The 25,867-nt window shown below is 44.1% G+C and overlaps 2 protein-coding genes, 1 long non-coding RNA gene and 1 pseudogene across 4 annotated transcripts; 1 reads left to right on the top strand and 3 right to left on the bottom strand.

Annotated features, from left to right (window-relative positions):
- Positions 1-5,469: 5,469 nt before the first annotated feature.
- LOC120701396 lies at positions 5,470-6,492 on the bottom strand. The gene is made up of 3 exons (XR_005686079.1): positions 6,218-6,492; positions 6,013-6,109; positions 5,470-5,877 (listed from the first exon to the last, which is right to left on the bottom strand). It is a non-coding gene; the product is annotated as an uncharacterized LOC120701396 (long non-coding RNA).
- Positions 6,493-10,331: 3,839 nt separating this feature from the next.
- Positions 10,332-16,722, bottom strand: LOC120698877 (annotated as a pseudogene).
- A 2,459-nt stretch (positions 16,723-19,181) lies between these two features.
- LOC120698875 (conserved oligomeric Golgi complex subunit 5-like) lies at positions 19,182-23,477 on the bottom strand. The gene is made up of 3 exons (XM_039982641.1): positions 22,334-23,477; positions 21,245-21,718; positions 19,182-20,318 (listed from the first exon to the last, which is right to left on the bottom strand). The coding sequence occupies exons 1-3, from the start codon at positions 23,402-23,404 to the stop codon at positions 19,404-19,406; spliced, it is 2,460 nt and encodes an 819-aa protein (XP_039838575.1). The 5' UTR covers positions 23,405-23,477; the 3' UTR covers positions 19,182-19,403.
- LOC120698876 lies at positions 23,382-25,665 on the top strand. Of its 2 annotated transcripts, XM_039982642.1 has the most exons (3): positions 23,382-23,538; positions 24,678-24,750; positions 25,295-25,665. In XM_039982642.1, the coding sequence occupies exons 1-3, from the start codon at positions 23,403-23,405 to the stop codon at positions 25,527-25,529; spliced, it is 444 nt and encodes a 147-aa protein (XP_039838576.1). In that variant the 5' UTR covers positions 23,382-23,402; the 3' UTR covers positions 25,530-25,665. The 2 variants fall into 2 exon arrangements, 1 of the variants encoding a protein (XP_039838576.1); XR_005685057.1 differs by lacking the exon at positions 25,295-25,665 and having other exon boundaries at positions 23,452-23,538; positions 24,658-24,960.
- The last annotated feature ends 202 nt before the right edge of the window (positions 25,666-25,867 follow it).

Here is a 25,867-nt window from a genome sequence, read left to right as displayed (position 1 = left end):
ACCCGCCCCTACAAAATGAAAAAAAACAAAAAAATCTGCCGGCCATCGTGGCGGCCGCCGTGCCACGCCACCCGGGTCGCGCCTGCCGCCATGCGACAATGGGAGGACGAGCTCGATGAGCATGACAAGCAGCGGCGGCCGCACCCCAGCCTTGGCCGCCCACGCCATCGCGCGCACAGGCCGCCACGCGCCACGCTCGCGTCCGCGCGCCACTGGCCACCACGCTTGCGTCCGCGCGCCGCTGGCTGCTGCGCACGCATCCGCGAGCCCCCGCCCTATGCTCGCCTCTGCATCATCTGCGCCATGCTCGCCTTATGCTTGCTGGATCTAAATAGAGAAAGAGAGACGAGGGAGAAGGTGAGAGAGAAAGAGGATAAGACGAGGGATAAGGTGAGAGTGAGTACCGCATGCCACTCATCCTCGTGCATTCGCCGCTCCCACCGCGGGTCGACCACCTCGCGTCCGCCGCCGCTACTTGGCGCCTCCTGCCCCAACGGCGAGCACGGCCCTGCGCCGCCGACCGCGCACAACCACTGCTCCTTCACCGTCCTGCCCGCGGCCACGCATCCCCTCTGCCGTGAGAGAGAAAGAGAGATGAAGAAGAGATGCAATGTGCAGATGGGGCGAAGGGATAAGATAAGGTAGAGATAGAGGCGGAGAGGAGGGAGCATGTGGGCCCGACGATCTGTGTCCACCCAATAGGCTTGCTGTTTTGCCAAGCACATGGATCCCACCACCATGTGCACACGCCATCTATATTTTCAGGGGTGGGCGGGCGTATCACTCGCCCCTACAAATATATTTTTAGAGGCGGGTGGGGGCATCACCCATCCCTACAAATGGATTTCGAGGGCGACGCCCTCACCCGCCCCTACAAATAATTTTTAAAATTTTTGAGATTTTATTTAAATGAAAACACATAGGAAAGCATATAAAAAAGTGAAATTTTTGCTATAAATCTATTTTGACATGTAGAAATTTAAAATAATATCAAATCTATATTTTAACATATGTAATGATTAATAATGTGAAACTATAATTTATAACTGACTCACTCTACTCTCTCATACAACTCAAGATTTACTTTGTGCTTTCCACACTCATAATTATTATATACCCTGAAATATACTTTTGATATTTGTTCCTGGTTCTATAGATCAAAATAGGCCCATGGTAAAAATTTCACTTTTTTGATGTGTTTTGCTATTTTTCTCGACTTAAATATATTTTTTGTATAAGTTGAAAAATCATTCTTAGGGGTGGTGGGAGCCTCAACCGCCCCTAAAAATCAGTTTGTAGGACCTCACCCGCCCCTACAAATGATTTTCCAATCCCAATTTATATTAAAAATTGATTAATTCATAGAAAACACCCGGATACTCCGGAAGCATGTTCGGACGTCCGAACCGACATCCGGATACTCCGGGTACTAATCCAGATACTCCGAACTCATGTTTGGACGTCCGCACGTATACCCGGATACTTCGGATGTATGTCCGGATTCTTCGGAGTGTTCTGCTAACCCTCCCCTACAAATTCTCTAAATAAATTTGAAAATAATTTTTAGGGACGGGTGAGGGGATGACCCGCCTCTAAAATACCATTTGTAGCGGCGGGTGTCCCCCTCACCTGCTCCTAAACATGGTCTATTTTTAGAGACGGGTCGATTGTAACCGTGTACCATTTGTAGGAATAGGTGACTTTTTAGTCTATACCTAAAAATTCAAGATGTTGCTACAAATCAATTTTTTAGTAGTACAACCACCGGCCGGCAAAGTTGAGGCGCCCGCAACACGCCGTGTGGACGCGAGAACTGAGCTCGATCTCGGCCTCTCCCGGTTGGGGAATGGGGATTCCAGCTCTCGATCGGCGGCGAGGCTAAGCGTACGCGTGGATAGATGCTTTGATTAATTCGAGCAGGCATGCACGTACGCCGCCGCCGCCGCATCGGTGCTTCGTAAGCTATGCCTCTTGGCTTCAGCCAGAAGCTAGCTAGCCCAGAAGCCAATGCTGTGTCGGATACACGCTGGTAGGGGCCAAGGGATCAGAATTCAGAATCAGTTCCCCTGCAGACACGGCGTGCATCCCGCACGTCGCCGGAGGCACCCCATATGCTTTCTCCTCTGCAGCGGTCTCAACTTTCAGAGTATTCCCTTGAACGATCGGCCGGCCTCTCAACGGCGGCCAGAGACCAGAGAATCAGATATGACCCGGCCGGTGGAGATCAGCTAGATCACTCCGTCAGCACGATCTTAATCAGCTGTGAATATGGAAAATCTCGAGAGACTAGGGGAGGAGACAATAATATTAATCCTTTCCGATCCTTCAATGAAATCGATGAGCATGTGGCCTATGTTGATAACAACAATGTCATCACCGTCTTATGTACGCTCATGTCGGTAACCCATCTGATGAGCCATCTCCATAGCTATGAGCTAGTCACAGACGAACAGTGGCAGATCAGGACATATATATGTCAAGAGGGGGCAATCATACTCCCTCCATTCTAAAAAGCCCTGTACCTGCTGGAAAAGCCAAAACGATCTATAATCTGGGAAGAAGGGGTGTGTGAAATACACTCTAGTGCGGAACAAGAGAGAAACATTAATAAGTAGAAATACGAGCAGTCCAGAAAGATTTCTAAGAATTGTTATTGTAATGCACAAGTGTATTTATTCATGTGATGGGATTAGTACGTGTTAGAGGTGAGTAGGTTGTAGTGCTGTTTTGCCCCCAGTTTAGCCTCATGAGGCTCTACTGGCCAAATATGGAAGTCGTGCGCACAACCGAGAGGTTTCGACCATTCACGTAGATACCACACGTCCCCTTCCATGTCGTATCGACCTAAGATATGGAGAATCATCACGTTCGTCCCATCACCGCCGCTATATATGAATCTTTTTGTTATACTATCACCGACCACCGCACTTTTTCAGTCTTGGTGATCAGATTTCAAGGGTTATCTGATTTGGATGGAACCTATTCAGTGGCGGAGCCACCAGTATGGTGAACCGTGACGTCAGCCATACATGCTACACCTAGCGACACTTAGTGCTTGTAAGAATACATTTATCCAATCTTCACTTACCAATGCTTGATATTTTCATACAATTCCGACTCACAAGTTGATCAGTAGTACATTTATGCATATTTGATGATAATATCTATGTTTTATTGATCTGTAACCTCTTTGTCACATGCGTGTGTTTCAATAAAGAAATTAGTAGTAGCAGATTCGCCATAGATAGATTTTGATTATGGCTCCGCCATGTTACCTATTAAGATCTTGGTCTACCCGAGCCACAATCACCATTCAAGTGTATGTCATCTTAGCATGTTGAGGTCCATATTTCCTTAAATACGTTGGGTTATTACTAGTGGTTGCATGAGACATGCTAATTAAATTCATCAAGTTGTTACATACATGTTACATATCAGAAGAAGAAGAAGAAAAAACTTGACCTGCGGGGGTAAGACCGCCCTCACGGCATTGTGTTAAAGAAGAAGACCTTCTCACACAGACCAAGAAAATCCCTGCCCCACCTGTACACAGTGCCCGTAATTCGTGAGAAGGCTGAACCACCTCTGTGGTTTCCATTGTGGTTTCCATTGTCTGAGTCGGTCTTGCAACCGTGCTTTGGATGTGAAACGAGCGAGAGTTTTTTTTTCACGTTCACATAAGTGTGAAGCACATCCTCCAGCCGAAAATCCGCCCCCGAGAGGGTTCGAACCCCGGCTGGCAGAGTGCAAGCGCACAGCCTAGACCAGCCAGACCAGATGCCGCTCGCCCAGAAGAAGGAAGATAAAAGAACACTACACTTAACTGTTGATGAATAATGTAATTAATTTCTCTAGGTTCTATTTATTAAGCTATAATCTAGGTCCATTCTCAAGCCATGGGTTTTTTTTCTTGGGCAGACACAGGTCCGCCTTGACACAACCCGACATAAGAGAAAATGTAGGAGTGGTACGGTGGTGCATCTCTTCATCTAAGAATAATAACGACATATATAATGCAGTTGCGGAGTTGACTGGATTGGCATAAAATTATATTTTCAGAGATTAATTAAAAATATTATGCTTGGCTTTCTTGCCGAAAGCTATTGTGCCCATTACCCAGTGGAAATGCTACTTGAAAAATATGTTCCCCACTTTTATGTGGTGAGTAATGTTCTCTCTTTATATTAGACGTCATTGATGAAATATGGTTCACGATTTTATTTCATAAATTAGACCCAGTACTAGTATTTCCAAAGCGATCGAGTCTGTGGTGTTATAAAGTTTTTCAACCATCAGGTCATAATTAGCAGATTGACAAAGAGACACCACATGTCCAAGGTGATCCAATTAAAGGCCCTTTTTCAGGAGGATCCAAGCGTATACAAGTACTGTCAGAAAATTAAATAAGCACACAAGTCTTCTGAAACTTGACCACATTCTATAGTTTGTGTTGAGCTAATTAACTCAGCTCTGTATCACGTGCAAACCAAGATCACCGTGCAACCATGCAAACTTTGAACATAGTCCACAGATACCCAATTCGATGGCTACAGACGGAGAGACGTGCATTTTGCAAAAAAGCCTGTCAGTCCCTCATCAGTTTTGCAAATCACCCCCTACACGCCATGCCCCGTCACTTTTTTCAAGTGGCACCCTGCAGGCCTGTTCGTCTCCCCCATCTGTGTTCCGAGTCGCTCACGATGGTGACAGGCGATTCACTTGGGCGAGATGCGGCCATCAGGGCAGAGGATGGCGATCCACTCTGAACGGATGGGCTCATATGCCGCGGCGATCCATGGGCGTCCCCTCGCCTTTAGTCGGCGATCCATGGCGGGGAGTGAAGGGGCGGCGCTCAACCTGAAGGGAACTGGAGGCGGCGGCCCACGACAGTTCAGGGGATGGCGCTACTCCTGCAGGCGGTGGATGGATCGAACTCGGAGGAGCATCACCAATCGCTCCTCCTGCGATTCGACTCCAAGGAGACGAAAGGAAGTGTAGGGGGCTCAGCCGCAAAAGTGACGGGGGGTGGTGCGCATAGGGGGTGTTTTGAAAACGGACTAGGGCTGGTGAGCAATTTTTTGTAAAAGGAGTGGAGCTCTCTCCCTGGGCATCAGATGGAGATCTTGTGGCCTAGATTCAATATTTGCATGGTTGCATAGGGGTACTGGTTTGCACCTGATACGCTCCCAATTAACTCAGTTACCTTCATACAAAAATTTTTAATATGCCAATCAAGGTTGAAGGCATTTAGCTGATGAGACATTGTCCAAATTAAAGGTTTAGATAACCATACCGGCAATAACATTATCAATGTGCCGCGATTCCAACTAGACATGGTCGATGATAGGTTGACAAGTAGCAGCATGATAAAAATTAATTAAGGGATGTCAATGGATTCAAAAGTGTTAAATTCAAATTATTAACTTACAAATGACACCTACATGCAAATAAAATTGCTGAAACAAAATGTAGGCAGCAAAAACTTTCCTTTAGTAATATGGAAAGCTTACATATATAGAAAAAAAAGAAGCACGCACAAACATGAAACTTGTGGACCCAAAAATCCATACCACTGCGTGCATGTTAGCTCCTTGCCCAGTACGATTAACACAGACCCGTCCACATTACAAACTCAACCTGTTTTTAGTTATAGCACAAGTACAACTTTTTTGGTTACACTGTCCTTGTAAAATTATACTACTATATATAAATCACCACTCGACAAAATGAAAGAAGCTCCACGCATCACAAGCATGAATCCATGTCGATCTTTGTGCATGTCGCATCTAGATTGACCTCTCGATCGATCAGTTATTCCGGTAGGCTCTTCAGTCGCAGCAGAGATCGCAGAGCCAGCAGCAGCAGAGCGCAGCGATGCTGTTCGTGGAGATCAGATGAAGAACGCATCGCACACGGAGAGCGAGAGAGATCAGATCAGTCAGACAAAGTGCTAAACCTACTACCTAGCTGCTGGCTCGATCTCAATTAGACAAGATCGTCGTAGGGACTGACCATCCTTCGATAAAGCTGTCTCCCCGCTTGGTCGTCGACGCGCGACGCGACCCCTTCTTCTTCTCCTCGCCGCCATCCGGAGCAACCGTCGGATAGCCTGGTACATATGACGAGATCCAGCAACCAAGATGTAGATTTGGAAACTAACTGTTGGAGAGGTTAATAATCTTGATGATGACATGCATGTCATGGTCGTCTGTCACACCTAGTGGAGGCTGCGGGTTGCTCCTGCCGTTGTTCTCCATCGATCGATCCATCGGCCTTGGGATCTAGCTAGTAGCTAGTGGCTAGCAACCCAGCAGCAGCAGCGCAGCTTCCTCTCTGTTGGCTAAAAAATTTGCCCGGCCGTAAGCAAGATAGGTGTAGAAGGGAGCGTGAGGCCTCCAGCTTATACTATATAGGCACGCTAGCTATCGATGGAGCTCCTACGTACGTTGCCCCGATCTCAGCCTTCTTTCTACTAGCAGGCTGGGTTTAATTTATGGAATGGAATATATACACGAAAACCCTTGAGCCTTCTAGCTAGGCTGATGGATCTGACAACGAGGAACTGTAAAGCTTTACAGAGACGTGCCTAGCTGCGGCCCTGCTAGTACTCCCTCCGTTCTAAATTATAAATCGTTAATATTTTGACTTTAAATTTAACCACTCATTTTTTTATTTAAAAAATTGTGCAAATATAGTTACATTTAAATTATTTTTTGAAGAACTTTTATCAATAATAAAGCAAGCAACAACAAAATAAATAATGTTTCGTACAAATTTTTTAATACGATGAGTTGTCAAGCTTGAAACAAAAAAATTAAACGAATTATAATTTGAAACATAGTGAGCAGCTAGAAAGATGGATGCCGAGCCTAGACGAGTCGAGCTGGTGGTGAATTGGTGATACGAGATAGATAGAAAGATTCCCTTGTCTTTTGGCAACGTGCGTGTGGACACGCCGCCGCGGATGGAGCGCTGTCGGCGCCCCCAGATCTCGACCCATCGATCGGCCGCGCGCCCGGCAAAGCTACGGCCGCCGGCCGGCCGGCGCCGAGGTACCAGAGACGATTCCGGTTTTCTTTGCTCGTCGGCGGCTGCTGTGCCATGCATAGTCCATCGATCGATCAAAAGCTGGCGTGCTGCTGTGCGGCCAGCTCCGATCCCGGGGCCGATCGGCCGGCCGGGGAATAGATTCTGCTCCCACCGGTCGTCCATGAAACGTCAACTTCCTGCGTGCTACGCTAGCTATAGCTTGCCAACATCTATCTCAGCCTCCCGGCCGCTGCCGCGATGACGTTTCATATTGCGGTAGATTTATTTATTCGGAGCTGGTAGCGCCCGACGTTTGATTCGGACGCTAGCTCCCGCTGTCATTGCTAACTAATAAAAAAAACCCACCGTAATACGGGCTGGTGTTGCACCACCGCAATATGGGCTGATGTTGCATGCAACATCGTCTCATTCATTGAACAAAAAAACAGTCTGGTAACCAAAATAAGAAAACCGCCACTTCAACATAATGTTGCTGCCAACATCTCACTATGTAGTCTGTACTTTGTAGAAGATCGATTTCTTGCCACAAATGCACTGTCGTAATCAAGAAAAGCCAATCACCGAGAAAAGTATTATGACAGATCAGAACACAAGCTGCCACAAGTCAAATAATGTACCATTTGAACAACAAAAATCATAAGAAGTTCTTCACGTTGAACATCTTAGTAGAATGTTTCATACATGGAATCTGAATGTTGTCACTATGATTGTTGGGATCTAGCTAGCGATCACCGAACAGAAGGTGGACTTGCAAGAGTGAAAACAACGAAAGAACAAGTAGGATTAAGTGCACAATCGCAATGGAACTATAATTCTCAAAATGTTCAACCCCTTACAACATCAAAGGTGAGGGACTATTTATACTCCTAACCTTATTACAACATTCCATTATTGCCCTTCTGTTATTCTCGAAGGCCCAGAGATCACTGCAGGGGTGTTTAGTAATTTCTCCTGGTTGGCCAGTTCAATTTGTACACACTGACCCAGATCAGAGTCTCACATTGCCTAGCGACCTTCGGCGGTGACCTTTGGCTTGCCATCCGGAGCTTCGCATCAAAGGTCTTGGTTCTGAACCTATGACATATTAATTTATTGTTGCATGTGCATGCACCAAACAAATAGGGTAAAATAGCTTGTACTTTTTGAAAAATTATGAATCGTATAATGGCTTACTAGAATGCACAATTTTTTGCGGACAAATATTAGGAATGTGCATACTAAAATAATTAACATAAATATTAAAACTATTTGCCTAGGAGCACACACAACTTTGGTCATCACTAACTTTGACCACACACGTGTAAAACAGTAAAAGTATGCATCCAGCATAGTAGAGAGTAATTCAATTAAAATACTATTTTTTATGTGTGGTTGAGAGCTTCAGATTGGCAGCACATGCAGGCTGCCAGTGCACCTAGCCTCTTGGCACGGATATCTATGAGTCACCAATCATCTTGTCACCACTGACCACACCTTTCCTGTTAGAGAAAAGTGTTTGCCAAATGCAAATGACTCAATGGATTGTGTGTACAGTGAATGAATATATACAACAGACATGGCAGTTGCTCATGTCGAAAAGGTGCCGGATGGCCCAAGTGGTTTCTTGCTTCTAACGTCTCCTTCCGAAGGGGCATAATGGATAATCCTAACTGTCTATGCTTATCCATTGATTACTAATTAATTAACTCTAATTAATCCTAACATTTCCAATGGAGCGGTTCCGGGGCCGGAGATAGGAGCCGGGAAACCTGAGTTCCAGAGTTAATTTGCCGAGATCGAGACAAGCTCACCCAAAAAAATCTTGCTAAGACACGCGGAGGAAGATTGAGAGTTTTTCTCTTTGGCCCGTCCTAGATGGCAGGCTCAGATGACAGGCTCGCGAGACGGGCCAAAGAGAGAGCGAAACGGACAGCGTAGGAGGAAGCGGGGGATAATGTTGCTGGCTGTTTTTTTATTTGTAGTAATAATGGAGAAGTTGTAGGAGGTGATGGATATGGCAGCATTTAGTGTCAGATTTTCTTATTCACTAGAAAGGCGCGGCTTTGTCGCGTTGCCGCACAGAGCCCATATTTCCTATCATCGGATGGTAGTTGATGTAAATTTTAATTCATGCATAGAGCAGTAATTATTAATTATTGTATGTGTAGGTTCCATGGTTTGCAGCCCATTATCGTACTTGATATAAAATTTGGACTCTTTATTGTCGTGACGCTAATATTTAAGTAGGATATTTATTTTTGGTATATATATTTTTTGTTATATTTAGTGTTTTTGGTTATAGTATCTTGGTTATCATTTATTTTAAAAGTTTTGTGTAGCAAATCTTTAGGTTTTGAAATTTTGACCAATTTTTGTATTCAAAACTTTTTGATGTAAAGACGTTTCTGTGTCCAACTTTCGTATTGAACACTTTTAGATTTGAAGATATTTTGGTGTCCATATTGTAGGTACGACGGATCACATGCAAGTATTTGTGCAAATGAATTGTGAAAGCATTTTGAATTTTAAAATTTGCTCTATAATGAAGTTATAGTTTTTGAATTTTTGACCAAATTCTATGTTTAACACCAATGCGTATTGGTGTTCAAATTGTAGATATAATGTTGCTCGTATAGAAGTAACGGATAAAATGGGTTGTGGTTTGATTTAATTAAATCTAAGGGTTTTTTCTAAAAAATTTCCTGAGAGAAGATCAGGACTTGGTTTTTTTTTAAACCTAAGGTTTTTTTTGCAAATTTCTCTGAACCGGGAAGGTTGGACTCCATGTTGATTTTGAGAATAATTCTACTTTTTCGCAAAATTACTTGAGAGAGGAGGTTGGATTGCATGGTGATTTATCTAAAGTTCGAAGGCTTTTTTGCAAAAATGACTGGGACTGGCCGTCCAACTGGCCAATCCGACGGCCGGAAATTGCTGGTGACATGGCCACCAGCTAGCTTTTGGTGTGTGAATTATATTGAAGAGATGTCAGACGTCCTAGTCCAAGCATTTCCAAATAAAGAAGAAGAAAAATAAAAAAGAAAAACAGAAATTATCCATCTATCCCGATCAATTTCCCAGGAAAAAGGAAAACAATGAATGCATGTTCCCCTCCATTCTCCACCTCTCACTTGTACCCCATCATCTCAACCGGCGGATGTTTGATCACGCCAAGCTATAGGCCTTTGATGTTTAAGAAAGCAAGCATGCGAGTTAATATGAAATTCTAGTTCTGTATGAATAATCAATAACCAGCTAGCACAAAGTACAAACTTGAAGTTCTCGAAAATAATCCAGAAACAGTTTTTGCAACCAAGAGACTGATAAATTTAAGGACACAGAGCAGGGTACCTTACATCAGGTTCATCTATGGTAGTTGAGATGATCCCATATTGGAACAACAAACAACACTAAGAAAAAAATTGTCAATCCCTAAAATACTAGCAGAGAATTAACTAATAGAGTAGCAGGCTACAAATGGCTATTTCTTTCGAGAAACTACAAAACGTTAGCTATTAGTAAGACTGCACAGATCAAAATCTCTCTTTACACCTTGCACATGTCCTTTACAAACAGTTCAGCACAAAAGCAAAAAAAAGGACCCAAGTTAGTCTGATATTTTGTAGGGAAACCTCCCGATGGTACCATTTGCTTTCTCAACAATGCAGTACTCTCAACTGCAGAGAAAGGTCGATGAAACACTGAAGTTCACTGGAGCCACATCTCAAATTACTCCATGTTGAAAAGTTCTCCTTACTTTCTGTTCTGTACTGACACAAAGGACACCCCAAGGTAGGATCTGCAGCTTCCAGTCCAAGCGTAAGTTAAACAATAGCCCAGAATTTCTTCCTGCAAATCAGAACTAGCTCTGTCCCGTTTTCCTCATTTTCCAACATATGTGTCCTGACATCCCAAAGGAACTTCGGTGCAAGATCAATGATTCTTGAAAGAGTGTTCTTCTCATCTCTAATGATGATGAAACCCTGTGTGTTCATAATTTTGTCAGACAATGACGATTCTTCTCTCCTAACTAAATTATCATAATACAAGCATATTTGACCCCTTGTTTTTGAAAAGCAACACATAGAAGTTATTGCTACACAAGAAAAAATCCAAATGGTGACATGAATGGTTTGTAATTTATGCTAGTACATTTTCTAAGAAAGGAAAATTGGTCGAGGGAAAGATTTGTTACGAAAGGAAGAGGAAGAGTGAACTGTCCGATTGTATTGAGTTAGGCCCTTTGGGCAATATATAGAATACAAGAGAAGAGGCACCCAAACCCTAGACTACTAGTACATTTACCATTATACCCTTATATCCTTAACACCCCCTCTCAAATGCAATGACGTTGCATTTGGAGAGTGAACTAAGCACTAGACTAAAAAGAAACAAGAAAAAGATACATCCAAGTCTAAAATCTTGATATCGTCGAAGCGTGCAACTCTTGAACATGTCATGTAGATGAGCTCCTCCACAAGAGGGTGTTGCCTTCACAAACCAGTACTTGAGCAAATACCTCGAGTCTTCACAAACCAGTACGTCGACTCCTCAAACATGAGCCTTGCTTTGGAGAATTGAACTTGACAATAACTTGAGATGTGTCAAACCAGCCAAACTGAGGAGGCAAAGAGATCACTGCTGCAAGACGGCAAGCAGAAGGATGACATGATGATGACGACAAATAAACGGCCATTGATCATGATGTGGACTCCGAAAGGGACCAAGAGGGCATTGTCGCACCAACAACGATGATGTGATTAGCTAAATCGACGGGACTCAGCTAACCATAAAACAAAACAAAGAAATTGGCTGATCTGACAATGAATTTTGTGGACGCGCACGGCTTGGACGAACTGAATATGTGTAGTGGACTTGGATTGATATAGCAGAGCACAAGACAAACGAAAATGACTTGATATAGTAGATGCTAGCAGGCAGTAGCAATAGTAGAGATATGGCAGCAGCAGGACAAAATATGGAGAAGAAAGAGAATGTGTACTGAATGGAGAAGAAAGAGAGATAAGCAGAGGAAGAAATCACCACTGAGAAGATGCTTATGGCTGCAGCAGATCGAGGCCAACAGTTGCTCCTCCACCCGTGCAAAGACTCCACGACTGACGCTGCAGGACAACCAGGAGGACCAGCGACTTGAGCCGGGGGGGGGGGGGGGGCGGGCAGCAGACGGACTGACGGCCGGCCGCAGCTCGCACTCGGGCGGACGGAAGATGCAGAGCAGGGGAGCGGACGGATCCACGGGAAGACGTGCTGCTGCTGCAGAAGAAGGCGTGACGACGGGTGGACGACCGGCGGCGGAGGGAGGCACGACGGGCGCACAGACAGGCGGACGAGCAGGGACAGCGCGGACGGAGCGGACGGCGGCCACGCGGATGGAGCGGACGCGCGGGCGGCCGCGGATGGAGGCGCGCAGACGCGCGCGGGCGGAACGGACGGCGGCCGCGCGACGGGCGCGGATGAGGGCCTGCGGCAGCGTAAGGACGAGCTGGCGGGGACGGGCGCCGCGGACAAGCGGTGAAGAGGAGGACGAGCCGGCGTGGACGGGCGCCGCAGATAGGCGGTGAAGAGGTGCTCCCGCCGCAGATCTGGCGCGGTCAAGGACGAGGACGACGGCGATGGGCGGAGGACGGCCGACGGGCGCCGCGCGCCACGCGCAGGCGACGGATCCACGATGGGCCGGGGCTGCTGCTCCCCTCCCGCGAGCGTATCGACGACAACGGGGACGAATCCATGACGGGCAGGGGCTGCTGCTCCCCTCCCGCAACTGGACGGACGGAGACGAGATCTTGCTGCTGCTGCTACGACGCAACTAAAAAAAATGGGTTTGGGACTGGAGAAGCCGCCCCCAGGAGCAAGACGAAGCTCCCAGGGGCAGCGCAGCGGCGACGACGAGGGTGGCGGCCGGATCAGGCAACCTGGAGCTCTGATTCCATGTTACGAAAGGAAGAGGAAGATTGAACTGTCCGATTGTATTGAGTTAGGCCCTTTGGGCAATATATAGAATACAAGAGAAGAGGCACCCAAACCCTAGACTACTAGTACATTTACCATTATACCCTTATATCCTTAACAAGATTGACACCATCAAATTTCCCTGAACAAATTGTTCTTTTACCATGAATCGGGCTTTTACCTGAGGTGGTTGTAATTTTGTTTTATTGCTGGCATGTTCAATCATTAACAAAATAGTTTGCAATGGAAAAGGCAGGTACTCCTTCTGCTCTTCAAATATATAGATATAATTTCTGCTTATATACCCAACTGAAGATACATGAAAGAGCCATATACTAAAGTATTTGATGACAAAAACATGACCATGTTTAGGAATCCCATGTTCTATGACATGATATACTTTTCTTTTGCAAAATTAAGAGGCCTTTGTTTTTGCAAACATAAAATGGCCATTATCAAATAAGATACAAACACTGAATTATCTAAAAAAGTGTTGTCTGTAATCAACTAAAAGGAAATAGTTACCTGGGGCCTAATGATGCGGTCCATTTCTAACATAATATCTTCCAACAAACAATCTTCATTGCGACTTTCATAATGCGTGATGAGGTGGAAAGCATGCAGCAAGTCATAGGACCTAGGATATGTTGAGAATGGCTCACACCTGCAGCATGAGAATTGAATGGATTCAGTTTCATCATAAATAAGAGAAACATGAGTTCGAGAGAAAAAAAGAAGAAACATGTTTATTGTTTTCGAATGAAATACCAACCAATCATGGTAAGAACCAAGTAATCCACGGTCGTAGATAACTGGCAAAGTGTTGCTCATGGTATAAGGTACTACATTCATAATCCAGACAGGGTCATTGCTTAGTGCCGCAGCAAATCCACCATAATTAGCATTCATATCCATGACATTTCGGACGCTGTTGTTTTCAACATCAAGAAGTGACCAATACTTGTGAACCTGTTTCTTCCAAAACTCATTATTCTTCTCAAACCTCGCTGGTGTAACTCCTAAAGGATATGTTCTGAAAACTTGTTATATTCACATATAGGCAATACAATTCAAGTCAAACTAGATTTAGATCAAAGGTTTGAATAGGTTAAACAAGTTTTAGATCCTAACCATCCAAGACTTTATTAATTGAATGTGGAGGACATCATTTTTATACTTTTTATATTTCAGAATGGAAGTCAACTCAATTTCATAGCATCAAACAGTAGGCAATGAAAAAATGGGGCTGACCTATCATCTCCAAACTCTTGAAATAAAATGACAGGCGATCAGGCCTTGAATTTAATGTCTGAATCTCTGATTTGTCCTTGTTAAGCCTCACACAGTTTATTAACGGGATTTTCCATGATGGCGAAACATTGTCATTAGATTCACAAATATTTAGTAGCTTCATATCAGCATTTTTCTGTCGGCAGGATTCATCTTCAGGTTTGACCCAAATAGCAGTCTGAACATGCTTAGCGATAAGCTTCCAACACATTGATGTTGTAATATTAACTAGCTTCTCCCAGATAACAGGAAAGTCTTTATCTTTTCTGTAAGCTGGTGGAGCAGAGTATACAAAATATCCATTAGGACGCAAAAGACGATCTACCTCTTTGAGCAATATTCCATCTGAAAAAACAAACCATGGGTGATGAGTCAAATTTTGGGTGCTGTAAGGGTGAATTTATAAAGAAAAGACCATCAGAAGAATTTTGTAAGAAATTACTGATGGTCCAAGAATACAGATACGTAAGCAGAGAATCAACTGATTTTTAATTAAGATTGTTATATTCAATCATGTACATGCTACAACACAATATAACAGGATGTTCCCACATATAATGCTGCTAACAAAACATTCTCATAAAATTTGGTCAGTCGTTAAGGACGAACTGTAATGTGAATCTTACCATTTTCATGCCAATCAACACGACATCGGGAGCAGTGAACCATTTCAAATGAGTTTCCAGGATAAGGTAATTGCTTTGTGGCCAACACAGAGATCATTGCACCAATCCCACGTTCTACAGCAAACTGAATTTGATTCTCATGGCCATCTTTTGGGGCAAATGACATGGTCTGAATATCTAGGGGTAGAAGATAAGCAGAAAAGCTGGCAACACCACATCCGACATCCAAAACTTGAACTATTCCTGCCGAACGGAGATCACCAGTGTTATTTGTTGTCATATTTCCCAGCCTGCATTTATCAATTACAAAAACTACATCAATAGAATACCCTTGGTCTAAATTACTATCGCTTCAGTGCACATATGCTCCATCTATAATATTACTCCAAGTACGCTTCCAATAGGTTGTTCCCTCAAGAATATAAAATGTAGATCGAAATTGATAGCACACAGCATTTTCTGATAGGCATCATATCTGAAAATCATCTAGATGAGGCTACAAGCACTAGATTGCAAATTAATACTAACAATAAAGCTATTCTCAAGCTTAAACGCCAAAATTTGAAATGTACTTAGGCAGCACTTATGGTTACCTCTCTATGTACTCTGATGCACCATGTTTGAAGTGAGTGCCTCCTCCAGGAAACCACCAAAGCTTGCCCTTCTCATGCACCCAATTCTGTCCTCCTTTGACCTCAGCAAGATGTGAATGGTTGACATTACTACGCCATACAGTCTCGGCTTGTTGGCCATCTTATTGGTATCTTGTAGTCAATTGGTGGTGGCACCAAACAGAACAATCGTTTCTCTCGCGGAGGACAGATACTTTCAAGATCCTCATGCCTAGATCCATCCAGGTTCTTTAAGTTTCTTATATAGGTCGCATCATGGCAGGGAACATACTCATTGTATTCCAAAGGACACACATCAACTCCATGATCTGGAACTCTGACTGGTTTCGTCCGGTATGTAAGAGAAACTCTGTTTGTAAACATTGGAGCATCTGCAACTGAAAAGCAAACAGACATAACCATATTGGCATGGATACATAATGAAAAATGCCATTCAAATGGATATAGCAAGCTAGGAGGATGGGACAGGTTGATAATAGAACATTCTAGTATCAACATAAGTTGTTGCAAAGAGTAACAAGATAAAAACAAATTTCAGAAATAGCATCTTCTTAAAAGCATCAAGACCTAGTGAAAAAAATGGCAAATTAAAATTAATCTAACAAACTGGCCCTCACTTCGACCTAATCTTTGTTGCTGGCACAAGGCAATTCCTAAATCTCAATCAAACTACTGCCGCAACGTGTCTACTCAAACAAGTATACAGCGCAATCTCCTAGAACTGATTACCCAACAAGCTCCCCTTTTTAAAACAATGCAGGAGCATATAACACGAAACTGCAGCCATACACCTAAATCCTCGTCACAAATTTCAACAATTTTTTTTTTGAGGGGTCCAAATTTCAACAATTAGCAAGGAACCTCGAAGCCATGAGCCGCATTTTTTCTAAGAAGCCCCGAAATGGAGCGGAAATACGATCCAGCAGCGGATCGGAACGGGGGCAAACGCTCGAAGGGAGGTGAAGCTAGGCACCTTTGGACCTGGAGGAATCTGGCGATCCGGGGCGCGAAAGAGGGGGCAGTACGAGCGCGGGGGAGGCGGAGGAGCCGAAGAGGGTGCCGGCGTAGAAGGAAGCGGCGACGAGGGCGACGCCCACGAGCAGGAGCTGCACCGACGGCGGCTCCATCGCCGCCGACGCCGGCGATCACCACCGCCCCATCTCACTGCTGCCTGTCACTCTGACACAGCCCTTGGTTCAGGCGCGATCCCTTTCTTCAGATTTGGGTCTGCTGCTACGTGCTACTGTTGACGGTGTATCTTTGATTTTTGAAAAAATTGGATCTATACTAAAAGATTCAAAGTTTAGAAAAATACCATTGAAAGATCTAGCTTTAAAAAAATAGCATGAAAAAATTGCTCCGTTGTTGATATCTACCGTTTCCGTGAAGTCAACGTTAAACAACACTTAGTCTCGGTCTTCCCGCTGCCGCGAGCCTGAGATCGACATTGACGCAGTTGGCGACCACCTAGCCTAGCTGCTCTGGTTCGAGAACTCATGGAACTCGAGAACAAATGCGCCATCGAGGTACACAGATGTGCCCCTCGGTCGTGCAAGCTCAAGCTGCCGCAGCTCGAAGCTCCCGAGGACGATGGAACTTCTTAAGGAGGTCACCTGTATAATCGCCGAGCGCGAGCAGCAGCTCGCTGCCCATGCAGCGAGGACGCTGAGAAATGCACTAAGGAGACCGCCCGTCCCATCAAACTCGAGCAGCAATTCATCCCCACCGTCAAGTTAAAGAGCATATCTCGGTCAACAACCTCGACCCATGGAGATGCCGCTCTGCCTGCCGTCCTTGTTTGGGAATGGATAAAATTAGCTTGGTGAGTGGACAAGATTAGCATTTTTCTTATTATGCACATGAGTCTCATCCTCATGGCCTGGCCGCTCCTAGAGAGGCGCCAGCCGCCAGTGATAGAGACCACGATGAGCAGAGGCGATAGCTGCTCCAGGGCTCCACTAGCCTGCCCAAGAAAAAGAGGGGCGTCCTACTCTGGTGCGCCAACGGTGGGCAATTGAGCGTCGTCACAGGTGAGTGGTTCCGCGGCGTTACTGGAGGTGGGCGTGGTGCCGACTGCGCTGCGGGTAGAACCATGATTCAGAGAGGCTGTGGCGGAGCAGCAGCGCCATCTCTTGCTGGAGGTTAGTGACGACAAGTGGGGTCCATATGTCATAGAGAAAGAGAGGTATCAGGCTGCTCTCGTGATGCACTACCGTTAACGCTGAGTTCACGGAATGGTAAAAATCTATAACAGAGTAACCTTTCAATGCTATTTTTCTAAAGTAGGATCTTTTGATGGTGTTTTTCAAAACTCTTGATCTTTCAATGCTATAGATCCAATTTTCCCTTGACTTTTTAATTTCATTAATATTAATATATATAATGCCTTTTTATTATTATGTTTTGCTGGCCGTGGCCGGTGCTGATTTGATGTGAAAGAAAAATATCGCTAGTTTACTGGTGGCTGGTACTGGTTTGGTGTGAGAGAAAAATATTGCTCATGGTTGCCAGCAGAACAATCAAATGATTAGCGGGTACTCGTGCTTTCTATTACTATTATTCTATCTAATGAAACTCGACTTTAAAATGTCCATATTTAACTTGGATTTTCATACATTCATACCTGGGTGTAAACTTTCAAACACTTCATAACTAGAGCATGCTAACTCGAAAAAAAAAATGTGAATTTAGAACCTCAATACCTGGAACACAAAAGCTCAAATTGTAACCCAGAGACTCCGAATTCTTTTTGCTTGCAAATTGCAACTTTGACACGACGACAAAACGTAAATAGACTTTGATTTATTGCTTTTTGCACTCTTTGTATTCATGTTCTTTTGGCCAGGTATTTGAGGATGTGTGGGATGCATATAGCGTGTATAATAGTAATATGTATGTATTGCGGGATCTTTCGGTAAAATCCGTAGAATTTTGGATTTAATTTTATAAAAGGATTTTTTCCCTCTAAAATAAATTCACAGGGGGACTCTAAGGTCATGTTTAGTTGGTGAAAAGTTGTTGGTTTTGGTACTGTAGCACATTTTATTGTTATTTGATAAATAATGTCCAATCATGAACTAATTAGGTTTAAAAGATTCATCTCGTTCTAATCAGTTAGACTGTGTAATTAGTATTTTTTCAACTGTATTTAATACTCCATACATGTGTCCGAATATTCGATGTGACGGGTCCTGTAGAAATTTTTTTCAAAACTAAGATTGCAATGCCATTATTTCACATTCCCAACTTTGTTTAGCATCTCCGGCCAAAAAAAAATCTATGTTTACCATTTAAGACAGCAGCTCAGTTACTTGCCAGAGCAGGGCAGTGCTCCAACGCCCTCCGAGCCCCCATGGAGCGAGTAACTGCAAAGGGATTTGAGCCACTGCCTGTGCCCAACTCGGTTACATTGCCTTTCTCAAAAAAAAAAAAAAACTCGGTTACATTGCCAGAGCAGCGCAGCGCCAAAGATCATCGGCCTAAGCTTGACCCGAGCTGCCGATATGGTGGACAGTGATGGAGAAAGGATGAATGGAGAGAAGATAAAATGGAGTGTATGGAGGAGAAACACCCGATTGCAGCTTATGATTCTTCCTTTTTCCCTCTTTTCCTTATTTTCCACGACTCTAATTCATTTAAAAAAATGGCATCCTTCAAGATATTTCATGAATCAGAGTTCCAAAGATAGTAAGATACAGAAACTACCAGAACCACGTGACACTCTGTACTCTAACCATTATTTCCAGAAAGAAATACAATTGCTATTCTTGTGTATAACTATGCAAAATCTCACCCGATCCTCAAAGGAATCAATGCCTACAAGATGGTACAAATGCACGACTGAACCAAATATAGGTTAGGTCGTGGCCTGAGACAATGCGGATCCAATCTGCAGCATGAGGGGATACACTGGACTGAACTCCTTGTCACCTCTAGACCTGACCCTCATCTCGTAGTCATCCAGGGTTGCCTTCACCCCCTTCCAGATCTGGTCCTCACCTTGTGAATCAAGCCAAAGAGAGTACTGAACTGGCGTGAGCTTGTTGCGCTGCAAAGGTGACTGCAGTTCATCAGGCCCTCGAGAATAAAGATGGTGGATGATCACGCTAGGCGGCAAGTCTTGAAGGAGTGGAGACTTCTCAAGCTGAGATGTTTCCAGGAATAGGACAGGGCGGAATGCTCGTAGTGCACGGTATGGTGCTCCCAGCTGCTCTACAGGAAACAGGTTCTGACCAACAGCAAGCTCCAGCTCAGCCATGTCCCTTGCCATTCTCAACTTCCCTGCTTCTGAGAGTGGCCTGACAAGAGAAGCATGCCTTATGAAAAATATGAGGACTCTTGAGGCCATCCTTCTAACCATGATGGTGCATATGGTTTCGGAACGGGAGGATGATGAGGGCAAAAGCTTCGATAAGAACTCGCTGCGGAAGTGGATTGCACATTTCTGAAGCTCCTCCATGTAAGCCGATGCATTGTTATCCATTGCTGCATCCATTCCATGACCTGCAAAGTCCTGCTCATGCATTTTCAGGATGCATGACTCAAGACGATCAAGCATCGCTTGGAACAGGGATGTCACTGAATCACAAGCAACACCGTAAATGACACCAAGGGAAGGTGAAAGGACTTCAGAAGCAACATTAGGGAGTGTTGACAAGACGCTCGAAATGCGCGTGTGAACCTCCTGAAGGTGGAGGCACAAAGCAAAGTTTTTGAGCTGGGCTGGAGTCGCTGTGCTGGTAACTTGTCGGGCTTCGGGCCCAGTAGAGATCTACATTTAAAATAAAATATATGTTAGCAAGTGCACACAGAAACAAAAGCACTACCTAGCAACCAACATATGTTAGTTATTGACAGTTTGACGCATTGGCATGCAAGAAATAACAAAGCAAAGAGTATGAAATGCCTGACAAGAGAGCATTTGAGGACTTAGTGAATACACTTGATTCATGAGACTAGTGCTATCGTGCTGGGCTGCTGGCAAAGATTTTCAGAAGAACACAAAAGAAACAAGAAGTGACTCAAACTCAACATAACAAAAAGCATATAGTTATATGGATTTTAATGTAACCGATTTGGTTTCAACTCAATTACTCAATGACTTATGACGAATTATCTCACTTAAGATTTGGAGCTAACAACTAGAATCACCAAAAGGAGATTTGTCAGGCTTCAAGTATTGTTGCAATACAATCAGTGAAACAGATCCTGACATAAGGAGGGGGGGAAAAGGATACTGGAGTATGTACACACAGTTTCTTTTTTTTTAGAGAGAGAGAGAGAGAGTGTACACACAGTTTCAAGTAATACCATTACTATCAAATTTACTACTCTTAGCCTGCCACAAGAACTGCATTTACTCATAGCTAATGTAAAAGCATATGAAATCCACACTTCCACAGGGAAAAAACATATACTACCTCCGTTCTTAAATATATGACACTATTGACTTTTTCATTCATTTGACTATTCGTCTTTTCTACGTATATTTATGCAAACAGACAAAAAAATACAAGTGAAACCTAAAGTGTTTTTTATGATAGATCTAGTGGTACTTATTTTATTTTACTTAAATAATTCATTAAAATAAATATTGTTGGTCAAAGTTTAAGAAAAAAGCCAACAATGTCATGTATTAAAAAAACGAAGGTAGTATAAATAACTTTACAAGATCAGTAAAAGGTAGCAAGTGAATACCTGATATTCAGCTCTCTGTGCTAAAAGAAGCAGGATCTTTCCAATTTCACGTAAAACAAGCATAAGCAAATGCCCGTGAGTTCTCACTACTTCAATTTCCTCTTGTATGCGAGAAACTAATCTTGATATCTGATCCTTAGAAGGTATGGTTCCACGGCTTGACATTGGAAATATGCTGTTGATATAATCAGATAAGCGACTATGACAAAGAGCCAAAAAGGCTGTCTGGAATATCTCAATGGCTGAAAGCATATGATCTTTTCCTTCATGAGTGAGAGCTGGAAGGGTACCCTTTACATCAGTATCTCTTGAAATCCTCTCAAGAAGGTTTTCAACCATTGAAAACAGTCTTGGATATCCAAGAGTAAATATTTCCTTCACAAAGCTTGAAGCGGTAAATGTAGACTTCATTTGACTTGCAAAGGCCTTGACAATTGCATCCCAAACTCTCTCTGTTAACAGAGGCTCACCCTCCTACAGAAGATTTTTTTTTCTACATCGGTTAAAACAACTGAGGAAAGTAGTACAAAGACTTGTTCACATAGGAGCAAGAACAGGATGACAAGAGTCTTAAGGTGTGCAGTTCTGCCCAGAAGAAAGCTAAATTATGGAAGACTGCAAAGATCATAAGTACAGCGAAGATCATAAGTATTTAGCTACCACATACACATTTCATTCAACACCGCACACCATGATCCAAAATATGCTCAAGCTTAGCTTGGCACCAAGTACAGAACACATCATTATAGAATAAAACCATGAATAATTCAACTATACAATAAAATTCACACAACACAACCAAAGGTTAATAGAAAAAATCAAAGTTCAAGAACTAGACTTATAGCCTAAAATTCAATGTGTTCACTAGATAGATATGCCCACTTTGTTCTGCCTTTACTATCATTTTAGATCTCTTCAACAAATACTGTCTTAACAGTGAATTCACAAATAAATGTCATATGACAGATAGTTTCATATTTTCATGATATGTCCCACTATTGCAGCGGCCAGGATAGAGCTTAAGTTCTTATTTGTCTCATTCAAATATCATTTTCACCTGGCCTAATAATTTCATGCATCCAGACTCACCTGCCAAACCTCCTCAAGGAACAGCATTTGTGTGAATGGCACACGCTTCTTGGTGAGCACAGTCTGCAGCTGCCAAGCAGCGCTGACAGCCCGATGCAGCTCCTCCATGCACTGCCTCATCCTATCCCAAAGTGCCTCGGCTGCCTTCTTACTGCCACCAATCTGTGGTGTACCACTCCTCTGCACTCCTCCAGGGCCACCTCCACCACCAGCAGCCATTGAAATCGCCTTCATGTCCAGTGCCACAGCCACACACTTCGCACCTGCTGCCCTGTACTTCCCAACAAGCCCTTCCACTGCGGGTTTCAACTCCCCAAGATTGTAGTACACCTGCAGCCCGCACCACACGTCGTTCTGATTGGACTCGGCGACACCACGATCGATCACAGTGCGGGCCTCTGACCGTAGCTTGGATGCGGCAGCGTCGACCTTGCGCATCTCCTCGTCAACGGCATTGATCCCGGAGAGGTTTTTCTCCTCGTAGAGAAGGCGGATCTCGCGGTGGAGCTCGGCCTGACGGGCGAGGTCAGGCGCAGGGGAGGAGGCGAGGAGTCGGGAAGAGAGGCGCACAAGGCGGTGGGAATGGAGGAGGAGGTCGGCGGTGGCGAGGAGGCTGGAGAGGGAGGCCGAGGAGAGTGCGAGGTGGGAGCGCGGCGCCGAGAGGTGGGAGGAGAGGAGGGAGAGGTGGGAGGAGAGGAGGCGGAGGTGGGAGGGGAGGGAGGAGAGCGACGCGGAGGCGGAGCGGAGCGAGAGGAGGTGGGAGAGGAGGAGTGGGTGCCGGCGGAGCACCTCGGCCCGGAGGTGGCGGAGGAGGAGGCGGATGGCGTCCTGCAGCTGCTCGGCACGGGAGGCGGCGAGGCCGGATGAGAGCGCGGCGGAGGAGAATTCAGAGGGGGAGAAGGACGGGGACAGGAAGGCGGAGAGCACGGGGTCGGAGGCGAAGGCGTCGAGCGGGGAGGCGGGGTCCTCGGAGGTTGGGGAGGGCGGCGAGGGAAAGGAGGCGGCGGTGAGGAGGTCCTTGGAGGTCGGCGAGAGGAGGAGGCGGGGAGTGGTGGGGGGCGGCGCGGCCATGGCGGCGGCGGCCGGCGGCCAGGTGGGCGTGGATCTGGGAAGTGGAGGGAAGGGAGATCTAGCGGGGAGTGGGGTACTCAGTAGGCATCGTGGTCGTTGCTTCGGTTTTGTGCTCGAGACGACCAACTGGTTAAGTGAGGATTAATCTTGAGAAATATACTGTATTTGACTACTCAAAAGTTTTTAAAAAAGATGTCAATGGTATTAGGTTTGTATGTATGTATGTATAGATAGATAAATAGATTGATTGATTTAATAAAATTTTGTATATGAACTTGCGGTTTTGCCTAAACGTCCATTTAGTCCAATTATTTACATGGTGGCTAGCCAGATCAGTTTAATCGGCTATTTATCCTATTTAATGGCTGTTGAACCTGTTTTTTTAGTTACACAGAATAACTTAAACACTTATAACGTACGCACACTCACCTCTACAAACACACATAAAAATTCTAACTCTATGAGCATCTTTAAAATGAACATTCCACTCACACTAGAAAGGCCCACGGCTTGGTGCCTGTATTTTGCGTTGTAGGTTTGTAGTTCACGGGGAATTAAGTTTATGCATATAATTATTATGGTATATTTTGAATTTTTTATTATCATGGCACTATCATTTTGGTAGCATATTATTATGGGTATTGTGATATTTCTTTTGCTATACATATTGTGCTGAAAGAAGGGGTAATATTATTTATTAGGGAGGTGGAGCACAATTGGCCAGAAGTTTAGTGTATTTGTGAAATGATGAGCTTTGGACTTTTAATCATGTGACAATTGATAGATGTTATGGTATTTTTTGAGAAAGTAGTGATTATATTAAAATATGCCACATTGTTTTGGAGGTAGCATGAGAAGGCATAGAAAAACGGTGGTACGATATTATATTTTTAGCAAAATAAGATCTTATGTTGAATGAATTATGAAAACACTTTAAATTTAAATTTTGTTGGGTGGCAAAGCTTTAGATTTTGAAATTCAGAGCAAGTTTGTATTGAACATTTTTTAAAATTTGAAGATGTTTTGGTGTCAAGGTATAACTAATTGCATGTAAGCATTTGTGCAAGCTAATTGCGAAAGCATTTTGAATTTTAAAATTTGTTCTATAATAAAATTGTACTTTTCTTGTTCCTGAAAATACATGGTAACTTGGTAAGCTTTTGTTGCAATAACCAATAAGTAGTACTGAAATTGAAGCTATGGAAATTGCATAGCACCACGTATAGTAATCATAGTTTTTGTTTTGACATCAGGAATTTCATTCATTTATCAGGAGCAATCGTTACAATCAGACTTGAGGTAGCACTGCACACAGGAGTAATCATAGTTGTGGGATCGAATACAAGGCAAGTATATTAACCCATGTTCTTTTTGTCTCTGTTTTGATGATCAGCCTGTCAGAACATTGAGCAAAACTCCATATCTAAGTACTAGTATTCTTAGGCTATAATCGAGAGAAATTTCCCTTTGATGTGCAATTGTACAAACCAGGTTTATATATGTAAGTAACGTGAAACTGAAATGAGAATGCAGCTAAATGCATCAATGATAAGGCATATTATTTGGTCTTCCAATATGATTAATAATTGTGTGCTGCGGAGATTAACAATGCTAGCTAATTGACTCATCAGGGAGAGGAGAGAGCAGCTGCGAGTTCTTGCAGGGCCATCACATTCTCTTTCTGTTACCTTCCTCATTACTCGTCCACTCTAAAACGTTAGCATCTAATGTTTTATGGTTCTCGAGGAGAGGAGAGAGCAGCTGAGGACTCTGCACTCGTAGACTGTGTTGCCCAAATTTATCTCAGATTGGTCGGTGGGAGGGGTATTGAGCATTGATGCTTTGTTTGACAGCAAGCTAGTTGATACAGGCTACATTTTGGAAGTGCAGGGTTGTGCATCAAAGTGACATGGTTGCAGGTGCAGAGATGCGCCGGAGCATCACAGGCTGCTCGGTGGGAGGAGCAGAGCGCCATGTCCGGCGAGCAGTGGGGATTAGGCAGGGAGCAGACGACGCGGCGACCCAGTCGGACAGCCTTTTGAGGGGGTGGCTGTGGCGGAACCATCCAAAAGTACTGGGGCGGGGTGCACTGATCTTGTTGCTAAGTAACTCTGACCCAAATTGACACTCACCGGTAGTTCCTCGAGTGAAACCTCGATAAAAGCCACGCTATTCCAGGATCAGCAGACAACACTCACGCGAAGATGAGCCCAGAGATTACAACACAGAACATTTCTTACATCTCAGAGTGATTGCAGCGGAAAAAGAATTTATTACAAACCAGGTTCAGAGTAGTAAAGTACTACAGAGTTCCATCTACTCAATTATTCAAGTCTCATTGTTCAGCGGAAGCATTAAAAGATAACTAGCGTAATAACGTGACGCATCGATAAAACCCGTACGAAAGCGTCACTCAGCAGGAGGGTGATCAGCACCAGCTGAAGGATCATCCCACTCAATAGA

This window comes from Panicum virgatum, chromosome 3K (assembly GCF_016808335.1).
Source record: "Panicum virgatum strain AP13 chromosome 3K, P.virgatum_v5, whole genome shotgun sequence".
In the NCBI taxonomy this organism is placed as follows: Eukaryota; Viridiplantae; Streptophyta; class Magnoliopsida; order Poales; family Poaceae; genus Panicum; species Panicum virgatum.
The sequence above is the reverse complement of the archived record's forward strand: the minus strand, read 5'-3'. Positions and strand labels throughout refer to the sequence as shown.